At 55.7% G+C, this 26,099-nt stretch overlaps 3 protein-coding genes across 4 annotated transcripts; 2 read left to right on the plus strand and 1 right to left on the minus strand.

The window, feature by feature from the left end:
• Positions 1-2,974: 2,974 nt before the first annotated feature.
• BCKDK (branched chain keto acid dehydrogenase kinase) lies at positions 2,975-7,267 on the plus strand. Of its 2 annotated transcripts, none has more exons than XM_026515866.4 (12): positions 2,975-3,094; positions 3,667-4,043; positions 4,165-4,233; positions 4,325-4,435; positions 4,745-4,792; positions 4,873-4,992; positions 5,075-5,173; positions 5,368-5,441; positions 5,747-5,875; positions 5,967-6,056; positions 6,537-6,695; positions 6,791-7,267. In XM_026515866.4, exons 2-12 carry the CDS (start codon positions 3,849-3,851, stop codon positions 6,933-6,935), a joined length of 1,239 nt encoding a protein of 412 aa, XP_026371651.1. In that variant the 5' UTR covers positions 2,975-3,094; positions 3,667-3,848; the 3' UTR covers positions 6,936-7,267. The 2 variants fall into 2 exon arrangements, with proteins under 2 accessions (XP_026371651.1, XP_057171248.1); XM_057315265.1 differs by having other exon boundaries at positions 3,012-3,514.
• A 2,920-nt stretch (positions 7,268-10,187) lies between these two features.
• On the plus strand, positions 10,188-20,895 carry KAT8 (lysine acetyltransferase 8). Its single transcript, XM_026515867.4, has 11 exons — positions 10,188-10,429; positions 11,745-11,819; positions 11,899-12,074; positions 15,971-16,024; positions 16,125-16,289; positions 17,081-17,170; positions 19,583-19,723; positions 19,822-19,915; positions 20,011-20,161; positions 20,301-20,455; positions 20,715-20,895. Exons 1-11 carry the CDS (start codon positions 10,219-10,221, stop codon positions 20,777-20,779), a joined length of 1,377 nt encoding a protein of 458 aa, XP_026371652.1. The 5' UTR covers positions 10,188-10,218; the 3' UTR covers positions 20,780-20,895.
• PRSS8 (serine protease 8) lies at positions 20,863-25,092 on the minus strand. Its single transcript, XM_057315266.1, has 5 exons — positions 24,776-25,092; positions 22,835-22,997; positions 22,247-22,518; positions 21,990-22,156; positions 20,863-21,887 (listed from the first exon to the last, which is right to left on the minus strand). Exons 1-5 carry the CDS (start codon positions 24,858-24,860, stop codon positions 21,579-21,581), a joined length of 996 nt encoding a protein of 331 aa, XP_057171249.1. The 5' UTR covers positions 24,861-25,092; the 3' UTR covers positions 20,863-21,578.
• Between the last annotated feature and the right edge of the window lie 1,007 nt (positions 25,093-26,099).

The following is a 26,099-nucleotide window of genomic DNA, read 5'->3' on the forward strand; positions in this document are numbered from 1 at the left end:
TCTCTTGTAGTCTCAGGATCCACGTGGTCTCTCTGCAGGGGCTACTTTGGGCTTCCTCACAGCATGGCAGTCTCCAGACTACGATAGCCAGCTTTCTAAATTGTCATGAATGATTCCCGTTTTCTAGTATTCATATCATTCATTGTGTCGTCTCTTTCCGCACTAGATAGGGCTAACCTGAGCCCGTAGGATAATCCAGAAATTATGGTGTGTCGCTTTCATGGTTAAGTCATAAAGATATTGTGGCTTCCGTCTTGCTCCCTCTTAGATCGCGGGCTCTGTGTGAAGCCAGTTGCCATGTTACGAGGACACTCAGGCAGCCCTAGGGAACAGACCACTTAGTTAGGAAGTGATGACTAGTCCCAACAACCAGCATGAACTTGCCAGGCCTGCGAGAGAGCCACCCTGGAACTGGATTCTCCAGCACCCATCAAGCCTTTAGATGGCTGTGGTTTTTTTGTTTTTTTTTTTAAGATTTTTATTTATTTATTTGACAGAGATAGAGACAGCCAGCGAGAGAGGGAACACAAGTAGGGGGAGTGGGAGAGGAAGAAGCAGGCTCATAGAGGAGGAGCCTGACGTGGGGCTCGATCCCGGAACGCCGGGATCACGCCCTGAGCCGAAGGCAGACGCTTTAACTGCTGTGCCACCCAGGCGCCCCTAGATGGCTGTGGTTTTAACCAACATCTTGACTGGAACTTCATGAGAGATCCTGAGCCAGAACCACCTAGCTTAGCTGTTTCCAGATCCCTGACCCAAAGAAACTGTGCGAGATACCAAACATTGATCGTTCTGAGCTGCGATGCCATGGGGGTCGTTTGCTACACAGGCATAGCAGATTGCCTAGCAGCAGAGAGAACAGCCAGTGAGAGGCTCTGAGGCGGAACGTACCTGGTTTGTTTTGGGAGCAACAGGGAGGACAGTGTGGCTGGAGCCATTGCATTGGTGGGCCGGGGGGTAAGGACGGAGAGGAAAGAGGGGGACAAGTCTTGTAATCTTTCTGTAAAATGATAATAATAATAGTGCCTACCTCAGAGAGTTGCTATGAAGATGAAATTAATACAACATAGGGCTCTTAGAAGAGTGCCTGACCAAGGCTGAACTCTGTGTGTTATGAAACCCCTGGGTGCACGCCCACCCTCCGCCGCTAGGTGGCAGCAACGAGTTCAGGCCGATCGCTGGTCAAGCGAGCCGGGGTTAAATGGGGTGAAGTCCTGCCCAGACGCCTCCCGCCTCTGTGCTACTACAGCTACCCTCTCCGGGACACGCCGCGGCCACGTGAGCACCGAGTTCTGGCACGCTGCAAGCACTCCGAGTCCTTTGCTTCTCTGCGCATGCTGTCCTCCCCACCGGAACCAACCCCCTCACCCCCCCCACCCCCCGGGCTTAAGCCGTGCCTGCCTCCAGAGCTGAGTGGCCGGCCTTCTGGCCTCGCTCCAGGACAGTGCCAAGATGCTGGAAAAGAAAGGGAGGGAATGGTGTGGGGATGAGGGGGCACAGAGGAAATCCAGAGACTCAGGGAGCCCTATCCTCATGGTCTACGCAGACCTTCCCCCAATTCCTCAGGCAGGCCAGCCATGGTAAAGGGTCCTACCTCTGCTGAAGTTTAAAGACAGCCTTTGGGCTCCAAAGATGTTGCCTGCTTCTTTTAATCCTTTTTTAATTTAAAATTTAAAAGACAGGGATGGTCGGGTGGTTCCGTTGGTTAAGCATCTGCCTTTGGCTCAGGTCATGATCCCTGGGTCCTGGGATCCAGTCCCACATCAGGCTCCCTGCTCAGTGGGGAGTCTGCTTCTCCCTCTGCCTGCCGCTCCCCCTGCTTGTGCCCTCTCTCTCTCTCTCTGACAAGTAAATAAATAAAATCTCTTTAAAAATATTAAAAATAATAATAATAAATTAAAATTAAAAAATATTTAGAAAATACATAACCATGGTAAAGAAACATCTGATCAGTACAAATGCAAGTACACACACACACACACACACACACACACTGTAAAGTCCCTCCTCCATCATCTCCTGCCTGGAAAAAATAAATTGTTTTTGCACTGGTCTCTCTGCATTTGCTCTCACCAACACCCAGTCTCCCAAACACTGCAGCCACAGGGTTCTGTCTAAGGAGCAGATAAAATTAAAACCCTTCAGTGACTTCCTTGCCCTTCATGATCTGGTTCTGGTCACCCCATTCAGCCCCTCTCCTTCCTAGACGCCACACGGCTGTAGGTATATTCTCAGATTATCCGGGCTACTCTCTGTCTTGTCACGCCCTTGCCACTATGGCTTGGGGCCCTGGCCACGTCCTACTCATGCTGCACCTGTACCAATGTCCCAGACCCTATTTGATGCTTCCATCCCGTGCAGCCCTCATCAGGATTTATGACACTGAAACTGTCTTCCTCTGTGGGTCAGAGAAGGGTCTACTTCTTTGATTCAATACCCAAGCTCCCCTTCTGCCACAGAAAAGTCACCCAATCAGCGTGACAGGCATGAATGAATAATAATAACATACTCACATAGTGCTAATTCCATGCCTGGCACTGTTCTAGGTACTTCACACATATAAACTCATATACCCACACAACCCCAAGGTTGATACATCCTAATTATACCAACACGGAAATTAAAGCATTGAGCAGTGTAAGTTGCCCCATATAGTAAAAGTGGCTGAACTAGGGTTTGAACCAGCAGTCTGGCTTTCCACAAATGAGTCAAGAAATGGAAGGAGAAGGATGGGACCACAGGGAGGGGAACCAGGTAGGGTTTGGATGTGTGCTTCACATCTAAGGGTCTTCCCAGCCTCTCCCATTTCGCTCCCAGGAAGCCCGTTTTATAAAGCAGGAGACAGAGACCCTGGGAGACCACAGATAACTCCGAGAGAACTGTAGAGGGAGCCGTGGAATTAATTTGGGGGTCCAGGAGCAGGGGCGTAGCTGGGATGGTCTGGCTCCAAACTACAACTCCCAGGAGGCACCGGGCCCCCAAAGCCCACACGACGTCACGGCGGCAGAGGGCGCAGGCGGCTCGGCTACCCGGCCCGTCGACTGTTGGGCCATTCCGCTCGGACCTCGGCCCTGGCCCTGGCCCTGGCCCCGCGGTAAGTGGAGCAACCGGCCCGGATCCTGCCTGCGGAGGCTTGGCGGCGCGTGCTCGTAGCCTCCGCCATTGAACTGGACCGCGGAGTGCGCGTGGACCGGGGTGGCATCTACCATATAGGGGGGATCCGGGCCGAACCAAGTGACCGTGCGGAGGGGGAACCCAGACGGCGACTCCAGAGCCGCTACTTCGATGCAGCCGGCCCCCCGGGGGCACAAAGCTGTGTGCCACACACAGGCAGGCCACGCTCGTGGGGCGCCCGGGTCTGAAGGCGCTGGGTAGGGGTCAGCCCCGCCCCCTGAACGAGGGTACCCAGGACCACCGGGAGGGGTGTTGTTTTCGGGCCGGACGGGTCTGAGGATCCCCTCCCCTCCAGGCACCACACAGAGCCTCAAGTTGAAGATTAGCCCAGGAAAACAAGGTTGTACAGGCTCGGCCTGTTTGTGTTGGGGGGGTGGTTGAATGGGTGGGTAGAGATTGCCCAGGTTTGATGATACCAGTATCCACGTGGAGAGATGGTGCGAATTGTCTGGATTCGGATTCTTACAACCTCCCCTTCCCTTTCCCGGGCAGATGGGAGCTGCTCCCTGGGGGCTGAGCTTGTCAGCATCCTTGACCTGCCGTCGCTGTTGAAGTCAAAGAGCCCCTGCCCACCCACACACCCCCTGCCCCGCTTTGGGGTCTCCTCGGTGTATTGGGTCCTCTGCCCTAGCGGCCGCCTAGTCCAAAAAGAAACAAAGGAACAGAGCAGGACGATGATACTGGCGTCCGTGCTGGGGAGTGGTCCCCGGAGCGGACCTCCACTCCGGCCCTTACTGGGGCCTGCACTCTCCCTCCGGGCCCGCTCCACATCAGCCACCGATACGCACCACGTGGAGATGGCGCGGGAGCGCTCCAAGACTGTCACCTCCTTTTACAACCAGTCGGCCATCGATGTGGCAGCGGAGAAGGTGCGCAGCTGGCCCGAGGCCGGGTCCGGAGCTGGAGTGGGTGTCCAGGGAAGGGGTGGAGCTAAAGTGGTGGGGGCGGGGTGTTGCAGATCCCGTGCTCAAAGCCCATCTGCCCCTCCAGCCCTCAGTCCGCCTCACTCCGACCATGATGCTCTATTCAGGCCGCTCTCAGGATGGCAGCCACCTTCTGGTAAGATTCCAGCCCCCTATTTCAGTCTTGGTTCCTGGAGCCCTGGCACAGCCACTCAGGCCCTGGCCCTGACGTCCCCCCTTTTTCCTAGAAAAGTGCTCGGTACTTGCAGCAAGAGTTGCCAGTGAGGATCGCTCACCGCATCAAGGGCTTCCGTAGCCTTCCTTTCATCATTGGCTGCAACCCCACCATACTGCACGTGGTAAGGTAGCCTTAGGGGCGTGGTTTCTCTGGAGGGGACTGTACAGATCAATATGCCCCCTGCCCAAGGGGCATAGCGGGAGACGGGACCAGAGTGGCAGAGACTTGTCTGCCAAAAGGCTTCAGGGCCAGAGGGCTCAGACCCAAGCCTTCAAAGGCCACAGCTATTCATTGAGGCTTAAAAGGCCGTGATGGGGATTTAAACCCAGTGAATTGGGGTGGCTGGCAATCCCCATGGGTCAGCATGGGTGGCTGTTCTCTACCCAGTGCCCACAGCATCCCTGTGAATTCCCACACCTCTTCCTTGCAGCACGAGTTGTACATCCGTGCCTTCCAGAAGCTGACAGACTTCCCTCCGGTGAGGGCTGGGCCAGGGCAGGGTGAGGGGCTGCGAGGACAGGGCTGAAACATCCAAGCTCATGACTCTGTGGCCTGTAGATCAAGGACCAGGCGGACGAGGCCCAGTACTGCCAGCTGGTGCGACAGCTGCTGGACGACCACAAGGATGTGGTGACCCTCTTAGCTGAGGGCCTTCGCGAGAGCCGGAAGCACATAGAGGTCAGGGGCCGCACAGTGGGCACCTGGGCCTATTGGGGGGCCTGGGAAAGGCACGGGGTTTCTGAGGCCCCACTCTTCACAGGATGAGAAGCTTGTCCGCTACTTCTTGGACAAGACACTGACTTCGAGGCTTGGGATCCGCATGTTGGCCACACATCATCTGGCGCTGCATGAGGACAAGGTGGGGTGCTGGGATCTGAGACCTACCAGGTGGGGCAGAGGGGCCTGAACCGGGGTCCCCCTTGGCTGGGGACCGGACCAAGGGCCTGGGAGAGGCTTGGGGCGGCCGCTTCAGGGGTCCAGAGATTGCAAGCATTTGGTGGCCGAGGTGTGGGTCAAGGTACTGCTTAGTCCCGACTTTCTTTCTCCTGCCAGCCTGACTTTGTTGGCATCATCTGCACTCGCTTGTCGCCAAAGAAGATTATTGAGAAGTGGGTGGACTTTGCCAGGTGAGGCTAGAACAGCTAAGGGGGTGGATATCTTCTGGCTGGGAAGGCTTGCGTCTGAGCCCTTGCCTACGGCAGGGTTTCTCAAATGTGGCACTATTAACATTGTGGGTCGGATAATCCTGAGGGGCTGTCCTGTGCTTGTTCGGATCTGTAGAAGGATCCCGGGCTTCTATTCACCACAACTCCCACTTGTGACAGGGAAAAATATCTCTAGAAATTGCAAAATTCCTCGGGGGGTGGTAGGGGCAGAATCACCTCCATCTGAGAATCACCAGTCTAGGTTTGAACTTTGCTTCTATCCACAGACGCCTATGTGAGCACAAGTATGGCAATGCCCCCCGCGTCCGCATCAACGGACATGTGGCCGCCCGTTTCCCCTTCATCCCTATGCCGCTGGACTACATCCTGCCTGAGCTGCTCAAGAATGCCATGAGGTGGGCCGGCTGGGTATGGTGGAAGGGGGCAGACAGGAACGGGGATGAGGCTGGGGTACCGCCACCGACTGGTCTTTCCTCCCCGCCGTAGAGCCACGATGGAGAGTCACTTAGACACGCCCTACAACGTCCCAGATGTGGTCATCACCATTGCCAACAATGATATTGATCTCGTCATCAGGTTTGCCCTGAGTGGGAGTTAGGCTAGGATACGTGGGGGTTCCAGGCACTGTTTCTGACTCACTGCATGACCTTGAGTCAGGACCTGCCGCACTCGGAGACTTGGTCCCTGGTCAGACAAGATACTCTCTGGTTCTGAAAATGCCATGAGCTGGATATGAATGGATCGGGGGCTGGCCGCGGGTGCCAGGGCCCTGTCCTTGTCAGCAACTGAGGGGCCTGGAGTGGGGAGTTAGGAGTAAGCAGTCCATGATGTTGGGTTGACGATAAGTGTAGAATCCTCTGAGAAGGTATAAGCAGCCAGTGGCCCAGGCAGAAGTGAGGATGGAAGGATGTCGCTTATAAAAACCAAGGCCCCAGGGTCCAGGCGGATCACATTCTATCTTTGGGTGGAAGGGGAGGGAGGGCAGACGGAGCACGGTTTCTTTGGGAGGTAGTGAGGCCTTGCCGAGCCAAGCCCCTGTTATCAACATCTTGCCAGGATTTCAGACCGGGGCGGGGGAATCGCTCACAAAGACCTGGATCGGGTCATGGACTACCACTTCACTACCGCCGAGGCCAGCACCCAGGACCCCCGGATCAGCCCCCTTTTTGGCCATCTGGACATGCACAGTGGTGGCCAGTCAGGGCCCATGCACGGGTGAGGCCCCACCTGGCCAGGATGGAGGGGTGGGGGGGGGTGCCCAGGAGACTCAAGCCTCTGAAGCCTCTGTCCTATCCCCCTGCCCATCCCAGCTTTGGCTTCGGGCTGCCCACCTCACGGGCCTACGCAGAGTACCTCGGCGGTTCCCTTCGGCTGCAGTCCCTGCAGGGCATTGGCACAGATGTCTACTTGCGGCTCCGGCACATCGATGGTCGAGAGGAAAGCTTCCGCATCTGACCCCACAGCCCTTGGCCTACTTGCCTGCCTAGCCTGGGCCCCACACCCTGCCAGGACCTTCTGGGTGAGGCAGGGCACCCTGCTCCACATGCTGCTGCATCTTGGGTCTTAGGGCCCCAAATAGATGGAATTACATGGAGCCCGGTGCCAGCGCTCCTCTACAGAGGCCCACTGCTTCCCTGCCTCCAGGCCTTGGAGGAGAGGAAGTGGGGACCCTTGAGGCCTCCAGCACCAGCTCCGTTTTTCTCGTTCCTGGGGAACCCTTACCTTGACCTGCTGTTTGTTATTAAAGTTCACATTTTGAAGGCCCTCTTGGGCCCCGTGTGTGGGGAGGGCCGGTGAGCTTTTCTTTCCATCCTATTCTAGTTTCCGGGGCCCCTGGGTTTAAGTAGCTCATGTCCCAGTCTCGAACTGTCCAGACAGCCTGGCAGGCCAGGTCTAGAACTGCCCCCAAAACTCTTTTCATTTAACAAATGTTAAATTTCACGTAACAGATGTTTCTGGGTCCCAGGCGATGTCGAAGGCCCAAGGTGGCCCAGCTTCAGGCCTCAGTTCTGACACTTCCCTTCCTGGCAGTCACAGGTTCTGGAGGTGAAGGTTACCAGACTGGGCAACCTCCTGAGCCACCTGATTCCTGGGCCTGAGTGAGGTGAAAAAGCCTGCCTGCCAACTGTGCCTGCTTCTGCCAAGAACAAGGAACACACAAGATTATAATCTGGCAGGCCCCAGGGGACAGTGGGGCCCTGGTAGGGAGGGGAAAGGGAAAGGGCTCCAAACAGGAGGTGGGAACTCAAGGGAGAGGAAGAAAGGCCTGAAAGCCTGCTTGGTGGGACTGGTGACGGAAGTGGGGGGTTGAGGGGAGGAATTGTATCTGGAGATCAAATGGCAGGTGGGGGAAACATCGTGACTGACCAGGCTGAAAATCTGCTGGCTTCGGCGCAGGGAGTGAGGATGAAGTCCGGCCAGGAAGCATGGGCTTTATCCTGTAGGCAGCAGGAATCCATGGACGGATTTTCAGCTAGGAAGGGATGTTTCCAGTTGGATTTCCCAGAGGCAGATGGTGAAAGGAGGGTTTGTGTCCATGTGATTTGTTGAGAAAGTGCTCCGGTTAGGGAGTAGGGGAAGCAGGAAAGGGAAGAGCAGGAGGCCAGACAAGGATGTCATCTCAGGCAGAAGTTCAGAGGTAGCTAGTAAGTTCTGCCTTAGAGTTGGAGGCAAGAGAGCTAAGTTCCACGGTCCTTGATGAACTCTGCTTGACAATTATTAGTTAATATCTGTGTTGGGAAGTAGGGGTGGGTAGGTACTTACACTTCCCTTTGCAGCTTTAAAAAAATATATATTATTTATTTATTTGAGAGAGAGGGAGGAGGGGGAGGGGAAGAGGGAGAGAGAGAATCCCAAGCAGACTCTGCCCTGAGCCCAGAGCCCAACGCAGGGCTCGATCTCATGACCCTGAGATCACGACCTGAGCGAAAATCAGAGTTGAACACATCCCTGAAATCATGACCTGAGCCAAAAGTGGGACTCGGATGGACACTTAACCAACTGAGCCACCCAGGCGTGTCCCCCCTCCACCAACCTTTTCAGCTTTTTTAGGCAAAACAGCTCTATTAGCCCAAGGGATAGTTTGACAAAGAGCCTCTGGCTTTTGAAAGCACATCAAAGGTAATCTGGAAATCTGGATCTGAAGAAGCAACAAAAAGAGATTCCCGAGGGTCTGGGTGAAGCATCTACACAGTTCTAGAAGTAACAGATTTGCACATTAGGAGGAGGATTAGAGGGAGAATAGTGAGGAGGTTGGTGTAGTAATCTGGATCAGGGATTTATAAAGTCTAGGCTAATCCTCAACTAGAAAGGACAGTATCCCTGTAACAAGATGTTGGGTGAAGTCAAAAGTGAGGCACCAAGACCCTGGGTGGAGAGAATGACAGTCTTGAAGATGGGGGGGTGGGGTGGGATGGGGAGTGGGAGAAGACATTGCAATTTTTTTTTTTTAAGATTTATTGTAGAGGGTGGGGAGAGGGAGAGGGAGAGAAACTGTCTTAGGCAGATTCAGCACAGAGCCTCACGTGGGGCTGCATCTCATGACCCTGAGATCATGACCGAAACCAAGAGTCCAAGGCTTAAACTGACTGTGCTACTCAGGCGCCCCAAGGCATTACAAGTTTTTTTCTTGCCTGACTTGTTTATTTCTTCAGATTCTTATGCAGCCAAACACTTGGCATTTACTGCCCGCTCTCCCCCAATTCTTTAATTTAACCAAAGCCCAGTTACCAGTGCTTCCCACTGCCATCGCCTCACCCCCAACGAACTCCTCTATGTCTTGATCTGAAACCTGAGCCCCATCCTCAGGCCTTGAGCATTCCACCTGGTTAGAACTGCTTTTAATCCCAATAACCAAAGTATAAGTCAAAGAAGATTCAGAGAATGGCCAAAAAGAATGTTTACTGAGCACCTCCCCTGTTTGACACTGTGCAACACACTTATTTTATATACAGAAGAGATAGGTAAATATGTGGCTTACCCTTTATATAGCTATATGGATTATACAGTTAGGTATACTTTAATCTTTACCGGCGCTCTGAGGATGGGCACCCTTGTACAATTTACCCAGAGTAGGGTCAGAACCCAGGATTCCTCACTCACTAAGCCCAAGACGCTCTCCAATACGTCCACAGCCTTTGACTAGTTTAGGGGACGTCTGTTGCAGGGGGCCTGGTCCTTTCTTTAGAAAGGGTTCACTCTGTAAGAGCAATTTATTGGCTTTCCCCGACACAGCCGTCCTGTTTCCCTCACCCTGAACAAGAAGGCAGCTCCTTCAATCTTTATAAAAGGGGTGATCTGGATTAGTCTGGCGGAAATGGGCAGCGCAGAGGTGGGTGTTAATTCCAGGCTCAAAGCCCTAACGCCAGGCAGCCGGGGAGGCCGCTCTGGCTCGCCCCGGTACCGGGTAAGGTCGGGGCAGCGCCTCTGGTAAGCAGCACATCCTGATTCCTCGGGTACCAGGTCCTTTAAAAAGGCTGGGCTGAGCCATCACATCAGGAAAGTCTTTCTCCTCTTTCCACTCGGGGCTCAGCCATACTTCCAGACGGAAAAAAAAATCCCAGCGCAACGCACAGAAAGGTCGAATTGGTCCTGGGGCCTCTGGAACCACACTAACCAATGAGCGCTTGCTACATCACAGGCCCCACCCTCAAGCCGGCAGCGGCCTCCGCCACGCGTCGCTGACCCGGAACTAAAGGGCTGCGTGGCGCCGGATTCTGGCGTCATCTCCACTACAGCGATGGCGGCACAGGGAGCAGCTGCGGCGGTTGCGGCGGCGACTTCAGGGGTCGCGGGGGAGGGCGATCCCGGGCCCGGGGAGAATGCGGCGGTCGAGGGGACCGCCCCGTCCCCGGGCCGCGTCTCTCCCCCGACCCCGGCGCGCGGCGAGCCGGAAGTCACCGTGGAGATCGGAGAAACGTACCTGTGCCGACGCCCGGACAGCACCTGGCGTGAGGGCGGGGCCCAAGGCCAGGGGGCGGGGTCTGAGGGCGGGTTCTCTGAGGGGCGGGTCGTCATGGGGGCGGGGCTTGAGGGAAGGACGCGGAGTTTCGGGGCCTCCCGGGAGTCGCCTCCAAACCCCAGTAGTCAAGACAGTTACCGAGTTCTTCTGAGAGCTCCCATTCCACTTGCTTGTCCGATCTTAGGCTTCATTGCCTTTTCAGACAAAACCGTGGTTCCTTGCTGGTGTCTCTTGCCTCTGCGACTTCCTCTTCCAGCCCTCTTCTACAACCGCCGGCGGAAAGGACCTACGAAAACACAAAAAAACGAGCTTCCCTTTCCCTTCCCTCCCCTCCCCTCATCTTCAAAATAAACCCCAAATTCCTTAGAATGGCCTGCATCTTTGTGACCTCTCTGGTTTCTAGCCACCCCTAGCAAAGGCCATTGCCAGAGCAGACCACATTGTACCCGCTGAAGACCATATGCCTTCTACCGCCTGTGCCCGCTGCTTTGAGTGCTCTTTCTTCCCTTTCTCCTGGTTCACCTGGCTAGGTGTTACTCAACCTTTTAACATACCCCTAACTCCTGTGATGCCATTACTGACTCCCTTCAGGCAAAGTGAGTCGTTCCCTTCTGTATGTGACTGCAACATTTTCTTCATACCTGAGTCAGCCATGGTATATATGACATTATGTTGTCATTGTCTGTCTGCGTCTTCCCCTATCAAAGTGGGGATTTCTGGAGGGCAGGACCTCTTGTGATTCACTGCTATGTCCTCTCTACCCAGCAATAACGCAGAATAGGACCAGACACGCAGTGGTTGACTTACTCATTTGTTGAATGGTCTGCTAGTTGTCAGGCACTATGCTAAAAGCTTTAGAGGCATTAACTCACCCTCTGAGGCGGGCACTATTATCCCTATTTTGTAGATGAAGAAACTGAGGCTCAACCAAAATAATTTGCAGTTAAGTGAGGGAAGCGGGGAGCTAGGATTATATATAAACCCAGAGCCAGCCCTCCTGACTCCCGAACAGATGAACAACTGAGTATAAAGCAAGCATTGAATTTGGAGCCAGACTTAAACGCTTCTTAGCACTTTTCAAATATGTGAGCCTGGGTAAGCCTCAGTTTTCCCTCTGCAAAGTAAGAGTAGCAGCTCTAGCCTGGCCCACATCCCAGGCAGTGATCGATGGAGTGGCAGATGGAGGCAGGTGACGTTAACTTATGTATGGTCCTGGAATCTGGAAACTGCTTCTCGGTGTGAAGGATCCTTCTTGTTCCATCCCTGCCTGCCTTGCTGATGATCCTAGCCTTTTTCTTTCACAGATTCTGCTGAAGTGATTCAGTCTCGAGTGAACGATCAGGAGGGCCGAGAGGAATTCTATGTACACTACGTGGGCTGTGAGTGACTTGGGGGTATCCGGGCCTGGGTGGGGGGAGAGGCGTGGAAGGGCAGCAGCCTCATGGCCCATCCTCACAGTTAACAGGCGACTGGACGAATGGGTAGACAAGAACCGGCTGGCGCTGACCAAGACAGTGAAAGACGCCGTGCAGAAGAACTCCGAGAAGTACCTGAGCGAGCTGGCCGAGCAGCCTGAGCGCAAGATCACTCGCAACCAAAAGCGCAAGCACGACGAGATCAACCATGTGCAGAAGGTCCGGGCCCCCGCCCCCTCCCCCTCTCCAAGGCCCCAGGAGGCTCGGCACCTCTGCCAGCTCCCTTGAGTCCCAGTGCCAAAAGCACAGCAGCTCCCATTTCCTAAGCGGTGTGTCAGGGCCTTTACCTATGGTTTGTCAAATATTCTTCACAGAGGAGAAAAGTGAGGCTCGGAGAGGGCAAGCACTTGGCTACAGTCTCACAGCAAGGAAATGGCGCAGCTGGGACTGGAAGTCAGGCCTCCTGCCCTAGTAGCCTCCTTTTTGTCTCCTATTTGCTGGGCCGCCTTAGACAAAGAACTGAAGTCTAAAGGAAGGAAGAGAACGAATGATATTGGGCACTCGGCTTCTGCCAGGCACCATGCTGCGTCCTGCACTTACATAAGCTCGTCATATCCTTCCTAACAATTCAGTGCCACGGGGATCGCGGTTTCTGTAGATGAGGAAACAGGATCAGAGAGGTTAGGTAACATGCCCAAGGTTACACAGCTAGGAAAAGGGTGGGCTGGAATTAGAATAATAATGTTAAGCATTTATTGGCTGGTGAGCCAAAGTTATAGGCTAAGTATTTTAATACATGATCTCACTGAAGTTTCACAGCAGCCTTGTGAGGTAACCATCATTATTATCTCCAGTTTTACGCGGAAGAGCAGATAGGTTTAAGAACCGAGTCAGGAATTGTCTGACTTCAGGGCACCAGCCCTTAACCATGACTTTGCCATGGCCTAGAAACTTGGGCCACTTGATCCAACACCTGGAAGGATCCTTCTTGATCCAAAACCTGGGTATTTTTCCCCAACCCGTGACACCCCTGGGGGTTACTTCCCCGCCCCCCCAGCCTCAGTTTCTTGATCTGTAAAATGGGGATTGCAGATGAGACCAGGGTTTATCGAGTTCTCAGGCACTTAGGCATTCATTAGTTCCAGCCAGTGCGATTTCTCCCTTCTGAGTGCTCATTGTGTGATTTGGGGCACTGTTTTTCCAACTGGGGCATAGCCACATTAGCTAACCGACTTTTAAATTTAAAAATGAAAGAGGGGCACCTGGCTGGCTCAGTTGGCGAGAATGCAACTCTTTTTTTTTTTTTTTAATTTTTTTAAGATTTTATTTATTTATTTGACAGATAGAGATACAGCCAGTGAGAGAGGGAACACAAGCAGGGGGAGCAGGAGAGGAAGAAGCAGGCTCCTAGCGTAGGATCCTGATGTGGGGCTTGATCCCAGAACGCCGGGATCACGCCCTGAGCCAAAGGCAGACGCTTAACAACTAAGCCACCCAGGCGCCCCTAGAATGCAACTCTTGATCTCGGGGTTGGGAGTTTAAGCCCCATGTTGGGCGGACAGATTGCTTAAAAAAAATAAAAATATGGGGCGCTTGGGTGGCTCGGTCGGTCAAGTGCCCGACTTGATCTCAGCTCAGGTCTTGATCTTTGGGTCATGAGTTCAAGCCCTGCGCTGGGCTCCATGCAGGGTGTGGAGCCTGCCAGAAAGAGAGAGAGAGAGGAAGGAAGGAAGGAAGAGAAAGGAAGGAAGGAAAGAAAGAAAGAAAAAGAAAGAAAGGAATAGGATAAGATAGGAAATATGAGAGTACATTGCACTTCATTAAAGGTAAGTATTGTTTTTGAGAAGCTTTTATTTCAGTACAAATACATGTCCTGTGTATACACAAACAGGTCAGCTGGTTTACAGTGCTAACTGCGTTTCCTGCTGTGGGTTGTGATAAAAAAAAAATTGAAATACCCTGAGCTAGAAAGACCCCTCGGGGTCTAAGGCAGCAGTGTCCAATTGAGCTTCCTGTGATAAGTGGAAATACATCCGTACTGTTGGATAGAGCCGTGCCACTAACCGTATGTGGTGACCGAGCCCTTGAAATGTGTCAGTGTGGCTAAAAATTAAATTCGTGTTAAACGTAATGAATTCAAATAGCCACACGTGGCCAGGTCTAAGTGTCTCTTAGTTCCTCGAGCAGGTTGCACTGGCAGATTAAAGTCTCAAAAATGTACCTCGAAGCTGGTAGTCAGCAGGGTAGACGACAATGGGCCAGTGGTGATAAAATCAGAGGAGGGATAATGGGCGAGTTAATAATCAGCAAGGTTCTTCAGAGCCTTCTTAATGTTTAATTCCAAATAAATTGCAGCATTTAAGAAAAGTAGTGTTTTTGTAGTTCTTTAACGCATTTGCAGAAGAGGATTGGCTTTTGTGAGAGATGGGAAGTGGGTTTTTAAAGAGGCATATGAGGAGGAAAATCTTTCTTCCCTCCTCTTTGCAGGGGTTAGGCTCAGAGTTGGACCAACCGGGGGCCTGTGCTCAACGGTGCTGGGTACCAGTTCTGTAACCTCACCTCTCTCTGCCTCAGTTTCCTCTTTGTGCAGTGTGGATAATGAGCACTCCTGTCTCAGGGTCTTTGTGAGGACGAAAGAAAATACTGTCTCTGGAACGCTTGGCGCTTGCAATAAATGGCAGCTAGCTAGTCCCCAAGGGCAGATGCCCTCACCTCTCCCTGCCTGTTTACTTCTCTGTCAAATAGAAATAAAAAGGGTACATCTCAGGCTGGCTGAAAAGGTTATACGAGGCTGTCCAGGCAGAGTGCTTTGTGGAAGGGGGTCTGGGTTAAACGCTGACTCCTTCTTCCCTTCTCAGCTGCGGGGCAAGGCCGCTGTCCGCCTGGTGTAGCTCCTAGGCCTTCGTGGGCCCATCTCCACGATCGGGCTGTGCGTGGTTTGCTCCTACAGAGTCCGGCTTGGAACAGGGTGTGCCGTGACCGTGACAGAACTTTTCAGTCTCTGCTTGCTAAGGACTTGGAAAATCCGGGAAACTAAGCGGGAGCGGTCAGAGGGGATTGCTAACCAGTGCATTCCCAACTGGGAAAGACAGGGCGTGTTCTGTGTCTAGAATACAGTCCGGAGGGGGCGGGCAGGGCACAAGGCCTTGAAGGACAGGAAAGAGCACAGTAGAAACAATTAAACACGATGGCTCACAAAACCGCCTCATCTCACACTCCCCCGGCTCACGCTCTGTTCGAGGTCGAATGAGTGGTTTTTGGCGGCAAAGGAGAGGGAACTGCGCGCACAGCGCGAAGGCTACAAAAAGAGGGGCGTTGGGAGTGTAGATGTGAAGGGGCTGCGACCGGAGGCTGGGGATCTGCGGAGACTTAGTTAATGGTCCAGACTGGAGATGGTGGCAGTGGCTCTTTGGAGCTGGATGGAGGAGAATTCCAGAGAGGGACCGATTGCAGAGGCGTCGAGGAGGTAGAATCGACAGCCCGGGGCCCTTAGTGGAATGCCAGGCTGAGAGGAGGAGGTGTGAAGGGCAGAGCTGCTCTTGGTCTTGGGCCGCTGGGCCGAGGGTGATGCTCCCAGTGAAACGGGGACCCCAGGGGGATGAATAAGCTCGAGGGGAGGACGGGTTGAGTTCCCTTCTGGATGCCTAGAGTCCGATGTGCCTGTGGGTGGGAGCTCGGGGAGCAGGCGGCTCGCTGGATCTGGTCAGGAAAGTGGTCCAGTCACGCTGGGGAGTCCAGCCCCACTTGCTGCTGTGGGCGCAGAAGAGAAAACCTGAGATCTGTCTCCCGATGATTCTGGCCGAGCCGGGTTGCTTCTTCTGTGTAGCTGGAGCTCTTAGCAGCCCAAGGCCTGGGACCAGACCTCCTGATCCTAGCCCCGTTCATCTGGCAAAAGGTCCAAACTTGGGCATCAGGGGTGTGGGGGGGGGGGGAGCAGGAGACGAGTTTGGCCCAGCCAGCTTCAAAACCGAGGAAAACAAGTCCGTCCTGTGGTTATTGTCATTCAGGGGATGAGGTCTGGAAGACAGGAGGGAAGCCCTGGGTTCTGCTTCAGGGGAGGGACGGCTTGACCGCCACTTCTGCTCACCTCTGTTCACGGCTCTGTCCTTGCCCAGACCTATGCAGAGATGGACCCCACCACAGCAGCCTTGGAAAAGGAACACGAGGCGGTAAGCAGGGGCCGGGCTCCTGACTGCGGGCCCTCCCTCGCCCGGCTGTCCTTGCCCCGACTGAGCCAGCCACTGCCCTGCACTCCCACCCTACCCACAGATCACCAAGGTGAAGTACGTGGACAAGATCCACATCGGGAACTATGAAATCGATGCCTGGTACTTCTCACCGTTCCCCGAGGACTATGGGAAACAGCCCAAGCTATGGCTCTGCGAGTACTGCCTCAAGTACATGAAATTCGAGAAGAGCTACCGCTTCCACTTGGTGAGACTGGGCTAGCAGGGCCTGGTGGGAGCGGGGCGTGCAGGCTGAGGGCCGAGGCAGCAGCCATAGGGAAGAGACACAGGTCCAGAGGAGTCGAGCACAAGGAGAAGCTCCCCATGGCTCCAGACATCTGGGTTCTAGGCCTGGCCTTTGCTGGAGTGACCTTGGCCAACTTGCGGCCTTCCCCCAGGCCTCGGTTTCCTCTTCTGTGGCATGGGGACAGTAATCCCTGCCCTTACCACCTCCTCGGGTCACCCCAGACACTCCATGTTTATCAAGGCCAGCCCAGTGCCAGGTTCCTCAGGGCAAAAGAGGAAGCGAGCACAGCCCCCGAGCAATGGGACTGGAAGGTGTGGACAGAGGGGAAGTGTTGGCAGGGGCGGGATGGGCGTGGGGTGCTGGGGGCCTCAGCACTGGCATGGCAGGGCGTTCCCCAAGGGGCGTAACCTGAGGCAAATGTATGCGGTTTAGGGGTCGCCACTGTCATGGACGAGAGCCTTCCAGAGCCCTCCAGAGCCAGGCCGACCTGAACTTGGGACCATCTAGCTGTGTGATATCCAAGCCAGTTACTTAGCCTCTCTGCGCCTCGGTTTCTTCATCTGTAAAATAGGCTCTGTGTCCTCAGGTAGTTGGGAGGGTTACTGGACATAGGTGAAGTATGGAGCCCAGGGTCTATAGATGGGGAAGCAGAAAGTGGAGACCTGTTGCAAGCCACACGAGGTGGGATGGGGGCACCCAGCAGAAAACCTCAAGGCCTCAAGGCTTCGTCGTCCCCCGCCCCCCCCCCCCAGGGCCAGTGTCAGTGGCGGCAGCCCCCCGGGAAGGAGATCTATCGCAAGAGCAACATCTCTGTGTACGAGGTAGACGGCAAAGACCACAAGGTGAGTTCGGGGGCCCAAGTGCTGTGGGGACGTGGGGGAAGCACCTCCTGGATGAACCTCGTTGTCACCGAAGGGTAGAGGCCAGCCTGAGGACAAGCCCCCCCTGGGGAAAGGCCCGTGAGGTCATGCTTAGCCTGGCGCTTGGCCTGGGGTTGGTGCCCTGTAAACAGCCCTGTGGTACGAGCCTTGGGGACTTGGTTTCCGTTCTGTCCCTGAAGACTTTGCTCCTGACGGGGTGGCTTAGTTTTGGCCAGTTCTGGCACCCAGAGTAGAGATTGTCATGCCTGAGGCTGCTTCTAGAAGTGCTTTCTCTTTCCGCCTGAAGGAAAAGGTTTCTTCCCTGGGAGGGGACAGCTTTGTGTGAGACTTGTTGCCCGAGAGCTGTGTGGCCCTGATGGCGGAGTTCCTCGTTTCTGGCAGAAGGAGCTCAGTGGGGCAGGGTGGGGCAGTTGGGGCCTTGCTGTGCTGCCATTGAGCCCCTGGCCCTTGCCTGGTCCGTCTGGGAAGCTCTCACCAAATGTCCCTATTTCCCATGGCAGGGGACAGTAGAGGGTAAGGCAGAGAGAACAGGCTTGTGCGTGGCTCCTGCTTGGAACTGGGCTGTCATTGACTAGCTGACCTTGGGCAAGGTACTTAACATTGTTTGTTCCTATTTCCTCATCTGTAAGATAGGAGTCATGATATGTTTACCTAATAGGATTGTTGGTGGAGCAAATGAGACAGCAATGGCAAGCACTTAACATGGTGTCTGGCATCAAAAGGAGGTGCTTAGTAAACATGGGCCTTTGTTATTATTGGTGACCTTCTTGGGTTCAGCCAGCCTTGAGATAAATAGCTCAAGGGGAATATTTGCTCCCCCCCCCACACCTGGGTCCCCCCGCTTTGCCTTTCTGAGCATGAGCAGGGGGAGTGGCAGAAAGGGCTCCAGCAGGAGGGGTGGGCGTTCTTTCTAGCCGTCCCCTGTTCACTTTGAAGCCTCAGCCAAGGACTTCCCCTTCCCAGAACCTCAGTTTCCTCCTAGGTAAAATGGGCTAGCAATGCTGGGCTTCACAATTGTGAGAAGAGTCATCTACTCAAATAAGAGTGGATGTAAAAGGTGTCATAAACCAGAGGGCCTCTGGATCTCTGCCATGAAGTCAATGTCAGGGTCTCATTATCCGTCCGGATGTTGGTCTCGAGCCCGGGTGGGTGTCTGGGCCTACGGCAAGGAGGCCGCTACGGCCCAGCGGGGGAGCACGACCAAGTGGGCAGACAGCTCAGGCTTTGGAATCAGGCTCAAAGCTCATCCGCTCAGCAAACATTTACCAGGCACCAAGCTTCATGCTTAGCCTCGTGCTGGGTGCTGGGGATTCAGCCGTGAAGAAGACAGAACTCCTATACCAGTTTGAATCCTGCCCTGGCACTCACCAGCCGTGGGGCCTTACACACCGGCCACTTACCTCCTCTGAGCTCAGTTTCCTGATCTGAAACATAAGAGTTAATGGCCCTGAAGACTGAACTCCTATTTAGCACTTGGAAGTGGTACCTGATTGGGACGCCTGGCTGGCTCAGTTGGTAGAGCGTGCGACCCCTGATCTCGGGGTTGTGAGTTCCAGCCCCGTGTTGGGGGTAGAGATTGACTTAAAAATAAAATCTTAAAAAAAAAAAAAAAAAAGCTTTTTCTGCCCTTGAGTCCTGTCCCCATGCTATAACTGAAAAAACACCGGGGCGCCTGGGTGGCACAGCGGTTAAGCATTTGCCTTCGGCTCAGGGTGTGATCCCGGCGTTCTGGGATCGAGCCCCACATCAGGCTCCTCCGCTATGAGCCTGCTTCTTCCTCTCCCACTCCCCCTGCTTGTGTTCCCTCTCTCGCTGGCTGTCTCTATCTCTGTCAAATAAATAAATAAAATCTTTAAAAAAACAAAAACAAACAAAAAACACCTTTGGGGCACTTGGGTGGCTCAGTCGGTTGAGTGTCTGACTCTTGATTTTGGCTCAGGTCATGATCTCAGGGTCGTGAGACTGAGCCCTGCATCGGGCTTTGCGCTCAGTGCGGAGCTGGCCTGGGATTCTCCGTCTCCCTCTGTCCCTCCCCCGGCTCATGCACACACTCTCCCTCTAAATAAGTAAATAAAATCTTAAAAAAACAGAACAACTCACTTTTTGCACTAGGGGGAACGAGAAGTGGTCACTGATTAATCCAGCTCTCCAGTTTTTAGTTTCCCTGTCCATCAGAAAATGACTGTAAGACTCCTTTCCGTTCTAAATATTCCTGGTCTGGGGAGGAGCCCATTCTCACCGGCCTGGCACTGGCTGCCCTCTGAAGGCTGGCATTTGCGGAGCGGGGTGGCAGCAACTGCCCAGGCCACAGGGAAGCTGGGTGGGGAGTTATACCTGTGCCCTGAGCCTGCTTCCACCTTCCCCACCCCTCAGATTTATTGTCAGAACCTGTGTCTGCTGGCCAAGCTTTTCCTGGACCACAAGACCTTGTACTTCGACGTGGAGCCCTTCGTCTTTTACATCTTGACCGAGGTGGACAGGCAGGGGGCCCACATCGTTGGCTACTTCTCTAAGGTGCTGGTTTGGGAAGCCCGGGTTGAGGGAGGGTGGGGACGAACGCACCGGCGAAGGGGCTGAGCCTCCGCAGAGGTCCTGACCACGTACCCCTGTAGGAGAAGGAGTCTCCGGATGGGAACAACGTGGCCTGCATCCTGACTCTGCCCCCCTACCAGCGCCGTGGCTATGGAAAGTTCCTCATTGCTTTCAGTGAGTGGTTCCTGGCCAACGGAGGAAGGGGCAGCTGTGGCGGGGGTGCCAGGGCGGGGCTGGGTCCTCCGAACTCTCCTTTCCACCGCTGCCAGGTTATGAGCTCTCCAAGCTAGAAAGCACAGTAGGCTCCCCCGAGAAGCCGCTGTCGGACCTGGGCAAGCTCAGCTACCGCAGTTACTGGTCTTGGGTCCTGCTGGAGATCCTGCGAGACTTCCGGGGCACACTGTCCATCAAGGACCTCAGGTGAGGGCCCTGGAACCCTCAAAGAGGGAGGGACTCTTCTAAGGTTGGCCGTGATCCTGTGTCCTTGTCCCCTTTTGCTGTCCCAGTCAGACCCCGTAAGGGCACGCTCCCCAACGTCCGCGCTAACCCCTTTCTGCAGCCAGATGACCAGCATCACCCAGAATGACATCATCAGCACCCTACAGTCCCTCAACATGGTCAAGTACTGGAAGGGCCAGCATGTGATCTGTGTCACACCCAAGCTCGTAGAAGAACACCTCAAAAGCGCCCAGTATAAGAAACCACCCATAACAGGTAGGTGGGGGGCTGCCCAGGGTGCGTGTGTGGTGGGGGGTAGGTGTTAAGACCTACGGGGAGCCAAAGCTACCTTTTGGCTGTTACATGATCCCAAACTAGTCTGACCAGCTCCTGGGACGGAAGCCTGGGGCAGGAGTCATTCCCAGGCTTCCCTGCCCCCTCCCCAGGACTCACTAGGCCCTTGTTCTCACCTCGAGGTGAAACCTGGCCCGGGCCCAGAGGCCCAGCCCAGCCTCTCATGCCTCTCTCCCCACAGTGGACTCGGTCTGTCTCAAGTGGGCACCCCCCAAGCACAAGCAAGTCAAACTCTCCAAGAAGTGAGTGGCCTGCGCCCCTGCTGCTGGACCCGTGTCTCCCCGCCCCCCTCCCACCGCCCCACCTGTAAATATGTACAGACCTGTTTCATCATTTTTTTAATAAAGTAAGTTCTGCCAGTGGTTCTGGACTTTGGAGGCGGGAGGGAGAGGCCAAGAGCTGATGTTCCTCGTTGCACGTCACACACACAGCCAGTTGTGCTCAAAACATTTTACTCCTGCTTGTTCTTTCTATCCCTCACCCCAGATCCAGGCCCAGTTCCGGGGGGGGCTCAGTCCTCCGGAGTCTAGGAGTCGAGGTTCAGGGAGGGCATGGCAGCCGAGGGGGCAAGATTGGGGCCTTTCCCGTTCTTGCAGACATGCTGCCCAGAGGCAGCCCCAGCTCAGAAGACAGGAAGGGGGTGAAGTGATGGGGCTCATCAGGCAGAAGTGGGAGGCGCTGGAGCCAGCCCTTCAGCAGCAATGAGCTGGGCAGGTGCCCAGTCTTCTGGAAACAAAGTGGGGAGCCAGGGCTCATTTTCATCACTCAGTGTCCTCAGGGGCTCCCTAGGAGCCCCACCAGCAGGTGGGGATGGCCAGAGGTTCTAGCCGATACCACCGGGAGTCAGCCTCCTGCCTGTGGGCTGTAGCCCCAAAGAACAAACCCAGAAGAAGGGGCTCCTGCAGGCCCGGGGGGAAGGAGTGGCTCAAGCCCGTCCCCAGGCCCAAAAGAGGTCAGGGAAGGGCCAGGTCCGTTCCTGGGCCAGGCATCTGTCCTCGGGTGCGGTGTGGACGTGGAAGCAGGGTCAGCTCCCAGGATGACTAGCTCAGCAGACGAGGCCCAGCGTCAGGCCTAGTGGCAGCAGAAGGATGAGCCCCAGTAAGCCCCGGGCTGGGGCTGAGCTGAAGGCCTGACGGTTGACACACAGATGGCCATCAGGCTGGGACTCCTGGACTTGTGGCACCACACGAGGCTGGAGCTCTGTCACTTGATAGTGAATCCAGGAGGCATAGCTGGAGGTCAGAGTGTACACGCCAGGCCTGTTGGGGGCCCCACAGGCATCGCCCCAGCTCACAATGCCTGCTAGGTACCAGAGGCCCCCGACAGGGCAGGAGAGTGGGCCCCCAGAGTCACCCTGCAGAGAAAAGCCACACAGTAACTGTCAGGTCAGCCACGCCAGCCCCTCCGGCCCCCATCCGCCAAGAGGCACCTGTCTCACTGGAGCCCCTGCGTTTACCTGGCAGGCATCCTTGCCCCCCTTCACGTAGCCGGCGCACAGCATGTCCTGCTGGATAAAGTGGGGCTCCTCGGGCTTGGCATCGATGTTGTACAGGCAGTTACATGTCTCACGGCTGATCAGGGGCACCTCAAGTTGCTGTAGCTGCCGGGGGGCCAGGAGGCTCACTGGAGGAGCAGAAGATGCTTACCCGGGGCCTCCTACCCGGAGCCGGGCGCCCCTCCTCCCATGCCGCCTGACCTCAGCGCCCACCTCACCTGCGGGCGCCACGTGGCCCCACCCGGTGACGGTACACTGGAGGCCGTTGGGGAAGGAGGCGTTGGCTGCAGGGAGGCAGATGGGCCGGATGTAGCGGGAGAAGGTGACCGGCCTACTGAGACGGAGGAGCGCGATGTCTCCGGGCGAACCCTCCTGGTTGTAGCTGGTGTGGGGAATGACCTCTGCCACCGTGCGGACCTCGGCCTCGGGGCTGTAGGAGTCCAGCTGGTGGGCCCCCAGCTTGATCTCATAGTCTTCCTTGAGGTGCTCCCTGCAGGCGGAGGGGCCGAGGCTGGGACCCAGGAGACCTCTCCGAGTTCCCTGATCCCCTTCGGGGATCCGGGTTCCATCCAGCCCCACGTTCCGGTCGCAGGCAAAGGGCCTTTTAGATCCCAGACGGCATCCTCGTTCTATCCTGTGACCTGGGACCTCTGGCCTTCCCTCCTGACTAATCCTTTCAGACTTAATTATTGCTACCCCTGGACCCAACCCAAGAGCTCCAACCTCTGGCCTCAACGGACCCCGGAATTTTGACCTTAGCCCACTTTAGACTCCCCCCTCCCCCTCCCCCGCCCCCCAGCTGGTACCTGGGGAAGCAGTGAGCAGCTGAGAGCACCCACTGCTCGGACACGAGAGAACCGCCGCACACGTGGGTGCCGTCGTAGGTGATGCTGACCTGCCAGGGCCACTGGCCGGGGGCTGCGCCGCTACCGCCGGTGATGCGTGCTTGGGGGGCCACACCGCAGACGGCTATCCGGGGAGCAAGGGGTGGGGGTCAGGTCCTTCTGGGGCCCCCTGGGGGTCAGGTCCTTCTGGGACCCCCGCCCCAGGTCTGAATTCAGGCCTGCTGCTTCCTGACAATCTGGTTTGGAGCTTGGGAAGGGAGTGCACAGGAGCCAGCCACCTGCGTGTCCCCGTCCCGCTGCTCAGCGGGCACGGTTGGTTCTGCGCCCCCTACCGTCCTCGTCGCCCAACTCGGGTTTCGTCCAGCTCCCTTCCTCTCGGGTCCTCCTACCTTCCGTCCAGTCCACTCCTTACAAGTCAGAAGATCTTTATAAACCACAAAGCTGATCAGGTCACACCTGGGCTTCAATCCTTTCCTGCCTCCACACTGCCCTTAAGATGCATTCCAGACCTTCCAGGACACTACCACCTACTCCAGCCATCCCTCCGGACACTTCCTGTCACACACACACCGGCCACACACTTGTTTGCCTCTAGACCTTTGCTGGATCGATCCAGGTCACCCTGCCGAGTATCCTGTTCCCCCTCATACTACTCAGCTCCGCAAACCTATTTGCCAATGGAGGCGATTCAAACGTCAGCCTGTCCTTAAGCTGCCCTTGACTGGGCTGGCTGAGCTGGACGATGCTGGGAGCTCCCGGGGGTGGGGGGGTGGCCCGTGCGTCCCCCAATACTGCCCCATCACACAACTGTTTTGCTGGTGTCTGTGACCACGTTTCAACTGCCCCAATCCGGGCATTCCCTAGTGACAGGGACTGGAGCAGATCTCCTTGTCCCCAGCGCCCAGCACAGGGCTGGGCACACAGCTGGAGTCATGGATAAGCTTCGAACAAACAACAGGACTCCCACACTGAACATCTGGTTCCCAGGACGGCCTCACCCCCACTGAGGCTGCCGCTTGGATCAGACCCCAACAGCCCTTGACAAAGTCACCTTCCCGGGAGCAGAGAAAACTGTCCAGCCAAGCTCCTCCTTCTCTCCTCATAATAACGACAATAGCTACTATTTCGTGATGGCTCAAGCTGGGCCGCGAGAGGGCCTTTCACTTCCTTTATCTCCGGGAGTCCTCACTGGGCCCCAGAAGCCAAACACCACCGACTTCATTCTTGAGGTGAGGGGACTGGCCAGGAATACACAGCCGGTAGTGTGCCGTCAGGCGGGGGTTGAAAACCAGACTCAGAGTCGCGTGGGGTGCCTTGCAAGAAAGGAAACCCCTGCTTGGTTTTCCTTCCTTTGGAGTCAGACCTGGGTTTAAAATCCCAGCTATGTCTCTTACTGGCTGTGTGCTCTTGGGCAAGTCCGTTCTCCGTACCTCGGCTTCTTTCTCCATAGAACGACGGCTATAATCGCCATCGCACAGACCAATGGGAGGATTTACATAAGGCAGTAAGGGTGGGTAAGATGGCCCTACCGGAGAGAGGGTCAGGCCCTCTCGAAACATTCCATTGGAATCTGAGTCCAATTCCCCTTCCTATCCCCTCCCCCACACAAGCCTCACCTTCATCCCCATCAGCTCCTGGAGCAAGAGAGAAAGAGGGAAGGGTAAACAGGAAAGACCAGAGTTCCCAGACCCCTTAGCACCTGCCACTTCTCCAGAGGACTGTGCCCCCCACCCCCGAGGAAGCCAAAGCTGAAGGGAGAGAGGCCCAGAGCTAGGGAGGCTGAAGCCGGGGCTTCTTGAGCCCAGGATAAGGGATGTGCCCAGAAAAGGGCTATGCCCTCGGCCTATGTCCACCACCCCTCCCCCCCAAGCCCCACACTCTCTGACCGCCGCAAATACTCACCAAGGCTGGACCGGAATAATCCAAGGAAAAGCAGAATGGCTACAGCCCCCAGCCACCCAGGCCCCAGGCCTGCCCTGTGGGCCATGGCCCAGGACCAGGGCCCCTGGGGAGAGACACCAGGCACCCGAGGGAAGGTACCTAGGGCTGGTTTCAAAGGCAAGTTCCAGGTATCGGCCCCAGCGGGAAGGGATCCTGGAATCCGCGCTGGGAAGGAGGAAGAGACGTCCAAGGCTAGCTTCGAAGGCAGGGATCAGGCACAAAGCCCGTGAGGATACGTCTCCAGCCGGGCCTGGCTCCGCAGGGACCTTCCAGAGTCGTTGATCCCCGGAGAAAGGCACCTACCTGCCTGCCCCTCCCCTAGTCCCGCCCTCCTCGCTTAGCCCCGCCAGCTTTTCTTGCTCACACACAGTCCTAAATCCTCCCAGACCCCCAGGCTCTGTGTGTGTGTGTGTGTGTGTGTGTGTGTGTGTGTGTGTGTGTGAGGACTGGAAATCCCTGAAAGCTAGACTCCCTAGAATGTGACCCCACTGCCCTCTGTCCCAGGTCTTGCAAGTCTCCCAGACCAGTTATGTCCCCCAGGGCCTGGCCCAGCCTGTCCTGGGGCGGCTGTGCTCCTCCTCTCTTCCCTCCTCAGGCCTGGGGTCTGAGCCCAGGACACCCAGGCCTGCTTCGGGCCTGCCGTTCCAGGCCCTTCTCTAGTGCCCGCAGCTTCATCTGCGCGAGGTGAGGTATGTTGAGTGTGATGGGAGAGCCAATCATCTCCCAAATATCTCCCGAGTGCCTACTGTGTTCCAGGCACAGGGGACAGAACAGACACCATCTCTGCGTTTGCTGAGCTCACCGTGAAATAGGGGTGACAGCTCTGAATCAAGTAATCACACAGCAATTACAGAACAAGTTCAAGCTAGGCACGATGATAAAGAAGGGGACCGGTTCACAGGAGCATCACACAGCCTGGCATCACGAAGGGCTCCTCGGGAAGGTGCTATTAGAACCGAGGCCCGAGGGGCTCTGGGAAGGTGTTAAGGCCGGTGGAGGAGAAGGGCGGTCCGGGGAAAGCGTTCTCGGGTGGAACAAGCGCGTGGCACGGGCCCAGGGGCAGGAGGCCCGTGTGCCCAGGTTGGGGGTCGGGTTTATCCTCTGTGGGTCTGTGGGCAACTGGGCATGTGTGTTGGCTTCCAGCCGCAGGAACACAGAGCCCCACTCCCCCGCCTACTTTGCCTAAGACTAGGGCCTCTTAGCCAAAACGTCAGGGCCCCTCCTGGAGGGCAGGGAATTCCTGGAGTGGGTGAGGGGCTAGAGGCTAACTGCTGGGGAGGAGGGG

Source organism: Ursus arctos, unplaced genomic scaffold (genome assembly GCF_023065955.2).
Source record: "Ursus arctos isolate Adak ecotype North America unplaced genomic scaffold, UrsArc2.0 scaffold_2, whole genome shotgun sequence".
In the NCBI taxonomy this organism is placed as follows: domain Eukaryota; kingdom Metazoa; phylum Chordata; class Mammalia; order Carnivora; family Ursidae; genus Ursus; species Ursus arctos.

Bases quoted from the DNA above. Each gene is read 5' to 3' on its own strand.
- BCKDK (XM_026515866.4), top strand. From the start codon at position 3,849: ATGATACTGGCGTCCGTGCTGGGGAGTGGTCCCCGGAGCGGACCTCCA. The intron at 4,436-4,744 runs GTAAGGTAGCCT...TCTTCCTTGCAG, and splicing joins ACCCCACCATACTGCACGTG to CACGAGTTGTACATCCGTGC. The intron at 5,442-5,746 runs GTGAGGCTAGAA...TTCTATCCACAG, and splicing joins AAGTGGGTGGACTTTGCCAG to ACGCCTATGTGAGCACAAGT.
- KAT8 (XM_026515867.4), top strand. From the start codon at position 10,219: ATGGCGGCACAGGGAGCAGCTGCGGCGGTTGCGGCGGCGACTTCAGGG. The intron at 16,025-16,124 runs GTAAGCAGGGGC...CCCTACCCACAG, and splicing joins TGGAAAAGGAACACGAGGCG to ATCACCAAGGTGAAGTACGT. The intron at 16,290-17,080 runs GTGAGACTGGGC...CCCCCCCCCCAG, and splicing joins AGAGCTACCGCTTCCACTTG to GGCCAGTGTCAGTGGCGGCA.
- PRSS8 (XM_057315266.1), bottom strand. From the start codon at position 24,860: ATGGCCCACAGGGCAGGCCTGGGGCCTGGGTGGCTGGGGGCTGTAGCC. The intron at 22,519-22,834 runs GTACCAGCTGGG...CTCCGCCTGCAG, and splicing joins GCTGCTCACTGCTTCCCCAG to GGAGCACCTCAAGGAAGACT. The intron at 21,888-21,989 runs GTAAACGCAGGG...TTTTCTCTGCAG, and splicing joins GGGGCAAGGATGCCTGCCAG to GGTGACTCTGGGGGCCCACT.